The 4756-nt window shown below is 34.5% G+C and overlaps 1 protein-coding gene across 1 annotated transcript; it reads left to right on the top strand.

Annotated features, from left to right (window-relative positions):
* The first annotated feature begins 470 nt into the window (after positions 1-470).
* LOC124451610 lies at positions 471-1672 on the top strand. The gene is made up of 3 exons (XM_047002225.1): positions 471-630; positions 886-971; positions 1117-1672. Exons 1-3 carry the CDS (start codon positions 495-497, stop codon positions 1429-1431), a joined length of 537 nt encoding a protein of 178 aa, XP_046858181.1. The 5' UTR covers positions 471-494; the 3' UTR covers positions 1432-1672.
* The last annotated feature ends 3084 nt before the right edge of the window (positions 1673-4756 follow it).

Here is a 4756-nt window from a genome sequence, read left to right as displayed (position 1 = left end):
TGGTCTGAATCAATCAAAAATCGATTTAAACATGTTCGAAAATACGAGAACAAAAAGAAACGAAAATCATCGACTGTTGACTTTGATGTCCAGGGCAGCGTGACTCCTCCTCGTAAAGGAAGGCCAAGACAAACAAATATCTGGAGCGAAGTACCATCATGTAACAACACAACGGAGACCATTCACAAGGAGCATATTTTGCACTTGCAAAGTGAATGCCGCAAATCATCATCCATTCAAGATTATGGAATTATTAAAGAATTAATGAATTCAACTTACGATATCAGACGAAGAAACATATTGACTACAGTTGCTCCTGTTGAAGATATCGTACAACAATATCCTCCTTTATCCACACTTAAAGGGGTTAGGGGTTGAATACGTTACATTGTGACAAAGTCTTGCTTTCACCATATTTTACAATAAATCAGATATTTCACAAATATTATTTTGCAATTTATTTTGTGATGAGAGATGATTGTGCCGTTAAAGACATGAAGTCTTCATTCTCTACTTATCGAAAAGCAATCTTAAAGTACTGTAAAGAATTATATCGAAAAAGACCATTCATCAAGAATACTTTAAGGTGCCTAGAAAAAGCAGTATCAGAAGGAATAGAGGACTCCTCCGGTAAGTAAAAATAGCCTAGTAGCTAATAAAGCCATTTTTTTTTTTCGAATTTTATGTTGGGCAATTGTTTCTTTAATACGTATCCGTTTCCCACCTGGCAAGTCTCTCGCTTTTAGTTACAGAGTGTTATAAATTACAAGGTGTAGCGATGACACTGTCATCCCTATATGCTTTCCGCGTGGTAAATCTATTATCACAATATTTAAGGAAAATATAATATTTTATAAATGCTAAGTTGTGTTAACTTTTAAACAGACTTTGAAACAACAAGTTCAGTGATGCTGTTAGTCCATTTGCTAACCAAGAAAACGTCTGAAAACAGCCTGATGGAAATGCTGTCGGTAAGCAATGATAAAGACTTCTTTGTGAACTGCATGCAACGCTTGTGTCGATGTTCTTTAATTTACTAGAAACGTTTTCCATACAGTGCATTCATCGAGGCAACGTTCAAACACTGAAGCATTTTCTTTTTTGTGTATGTTTTAGGAAGATGATGATTTGCCTAACAAAATAACCCGCACCACCTATCCACGGGTTTTGGTTATTGGTAAAAACATACTGAAGCCTGACAGGCTACTATTGTGCGTCGAAGGACGACAATTCGTTGACGTAACTTCATTTTCTTTAGACACAGTCCTTTTTACGCTCTATGCAACATACTATGTATTTTCTATAGCTTATCCACAAGATCATAAGGATGTATTTCTTTTTATTGATTCCGTTTTTGTTGGGTTGCAGCACACTGCTATCAATAGAATTAGCTCGCAAAAATTTATTAAAGCTCTTGCCAGTTTAAAGTAAGCATTAAGTGGACATTTAAAACATTACACTGGACATTTAGACAATTTTTTCCGTTACGGTGTACGCATGTTTTATGTTGGAGTAGCTAGCTCAATTATTGAGGGGAGTACTCAAGGGCGGCGGAGTATTGAAAATTGGGGGGCGCTATTATTAATTTGTGCCCGTTCTACTTTACATTGAAATTAATTAGTTTTAGGAATTATAACATTTGAATATATGAATCACCCCCCCAGATATCAATGTTCTGCCAATGGTAGAGTATTTATGTTTGCCAATACTCTGTCAATGGTTGAGTAATTATGTTTGCATGTTGAACCTCGTTACTTTTCCTTGAATCTAATCTTTTTTATTGATAATAACGCGCATTTTTAATATTTGCCACCCTTCACTCCATTCTCGAGACCCTTCACTCCATTTTCGAGATAGCTACGCTCATTCCTTTTCTGTTGAAATAAAGAGATTGTTTTTTTGAAGCATTACCTCCTGTATTTGCTCATGTGCCCTAAATAATGCAGCATTCTGTGTAATTTCTTTTTACCCCCAAATTATGGGGGAATTGCATGTCCATCAAAGTCACCCCTTTAAAATTTACCCCCATAAATTTTACCCCTTGATAAATTTCACCCCTTAATAGAAGTTACCCCCAACTAAATATTACCACCGTAAATTTTACCCCTAAATAAATATTACCCCCATAAAACATTACCCTTCAAAACCGGGGCATTCTGTGGCACTCATTTCACCCCTAACGTTAAGGGTAATTTTTACCCCCCAAAATTTACAGTGCATCTACTCAACATGTACAAAAAGATACATGCATTGGATGACGCTTTAATGACTCTGAAGTTAAAAAGATATTAAAAACCTTTCATTAAAAATAGCTCGATTATGTGATTTAAAAAGGAAAAGCGCCAAGCTGCCAAAGACTTATGCGATTAACGTAAAATATCGACGTTTTTTAATTCTATAGTCCAACCGCTGCCTCAACAACTATCTTACTCTTTGTGTAATAACGTATTTAATTATCCTAATTCACGACACGTATTCTAAACTGATTTGTCACACAATGAAAAAATATACCAACTTTCTTTACTTTAAAAGACATCGCAGACTACGAGTTTTCAACAAAATATCGTTTTCAGATCATTGAAATGAATATAACTTGAACAGAATATTCAGATTGTTTTGATGAAGCCAAAATTTGCTAAACTTTACCTCCAAACACGCGGCTTCGTTCGGCTTCATTCCTTATTTACTCATGGAAGTTTTTGAAGAAAGCAAAACTATTTGACTATTTCATTTTGTTTGGTTGTAGTGTACAAAATGAATTCAAAAGAAAGTTTTTGTTTAGTTTATGGTTTGGAGTTAGACGTTCGTGATTTGGACTGTAATGGAGCATGTTTTAACACAAACACAATTTGATTTTGAGTAAAAGAAGCTGTCGATTGACTTGGAAAAAACGCTATTAACCAAAAAACATTGGCGGTGTGAATTGTGAATGCTTCCATAGAGAAGAAGAGACTGGCGAGAAGCGGCTTCAATATTACAGGGACGGGTAGCGTTCCAGATATATTCATTTCAATTGTTCAGACTGATACTGCTACGCTCTAACAACAATGTTTTCGCGCCAAAAGGACGTACTTCGTGCTTGTAGTCGTATTCGTAGTCTTTGCTAACGCTCTCTATTTTCTTGTAGACATTCACAAAATGAGCTGCAAATTTCCTAGATGTCCTGCAAATTCTTTTCAATATCTTTTTGATTTCCAAAAGTTATTGCTAGTAAAGTTATAAGAATAATCGTCTATATAAATAAAGTCAACAGCCATAGGTTGATTACAATTAATATACTTTTAAAAAAGAGCTTGAGAAGTTTAGACAATTGACGTCAATCTATATGCTGACATAAGACCAAACATTTCGTGCAGTAATCTGACTGAGTGAACAAGTTATAGATGATGTGTAAAAGCTTTAAGAATTTGGGGAGAGGAACCAATCAAGACATGGATAGAGAAGTGGAATAAAATTTGAAAATAAGAAAACTAATGAAAGATTTTGCCAAATTTGAATGGGAATGCAATGCTCTGTCTGCGTCTCAAGTGGAGTTACTGAATCCTTGACTAACTCGGTTAGGAAAGTTTTAAATCATCTGTCAGTAATTAGACCCGCACTTATGAGCAATGGGCAACCATTGTCTCGGAAGCGATCTATCTTATCATTAGCCTTTACCCAAGGTGATCCAGAAGGATTTAGAAGAAGGTTTTCTGAAAATAATCTTTTGCATCCTATTGAAAAGTTATTGCGACCCAGCCTAGCTACTGACATGAATATCGACTTTCGAGATGTGTTGAAAGTTGTGGACAAACAAGTATAGAATTGTATCATATGTGCTGTGTATGTTAGGTATGATTGATTTAATCATAGTCACATGACTTGAAATAACTGCTATGTGTCCAGACAGGAAAAAGGAAAAAATTATTGCCCACTCATTTTGATATAATAAAAAATAAAAAAGTTGTGGAATGGAAAACCAAAAAAAACATTTTTCGGGCTTATTAAGTGACAAAATAGACCTTTGATAGAAAATGACACAGTAACAATATACATATACAATTTCTTAATTCTGATTGGTTTAGAGGCAAAGCAATTTTTAGCAATTACCGGTAAAAAATATCAGTGTGAATTTCTTTTTCCATATGCATCTTAGATGTGCAATGCAATTATGCAAGATAGACTTTTTGTATAAAGTGACGTAGCCAGCAAGCACTTTTTGGTCCAATTTTGTAAGTTTCAAAACAATATTATTGCCGCAGCCAGTGAGAATTAAGCAAGCGAGCTAAGCAGCAAAACTAAACCTTACAATTGGCAAAATTTAATATTTTAGCTTGCAAAATGCATTTTGGGTAAAATACGGACCCAAAATGCAGTGCGCTTTGACCCAAAATGTCATGCGCTCTTCAAAGAAAATGGATTAGCCAATCATAATTGTTGTCCATGCAATTACATCGTCTCTTGGTCAGAGGGTGTTGTTTATGCTATAAGAAATTGTTATTTACTTGACTTTTGAACTTGTTGAATACGAGTATATAATAATAATTTATTGATGACTCAATTGGTCTTATTTTGGGGGTAATGTCCGAGTTTTGTTTTTACCATGGCTTGCAGTTTTGGTACATGCGCCTCTTTTTCTTTTAGTGCATGTTGTTCAAAGTTTTGGTGAGGTATTGTTCATCTATAATTGTTTTAAAATGTCAGCGAGATAACATAATTAATTTAATATGTTTAATTGGTTTAATTGTTTTAATATGTTATAATTGTTTTAAAATGT

Source organism: Xenia sp. Carnegie-2017, unplaced genomic scaffold, assembly GCF_021976095.1.
Source record: "Xenia sp. Carnegie-2017 unplaced genomic scaffold, XeniaSp_v1 HiC_scaffold_24, whole genome shotgun sequence".
NCBI lineage: Eukaryota > Metazoa > Cnidaria > Anthozoa > Malacalcyonacea > Xeniidae > Xenia > Xenia sp. Carnegie-2017.
Note: the sequence above shows the minus strand (reverse complement) of the source record. Positions and strands in the feature narration are given on the sequence as shown.

Bases quoted from the DNA above. Each gene is read 5' to 3' on its own strand.
- LOC124451610 (XM_047002225.1), top strand. From the start codon at position 495: ATGAAGTCTTCATTCTCTACTTATCGAAAAGCAATCTTAAAGTACTGT. The intron at 631-885 runs GTAAGTAAAAAT...ACTTTTAAACAG, and splicing joins AGGAATAGAGGACTCCTCCG to ACTTTGAAACAACAAGTTCA. The intron at 972-1,116 runs GTAAGCAATGAT...TGTATGTTTTAG, and splicing joins GCCTGATGGAAATGCTGTCG to GAAGATGATGATTTGCCTAA.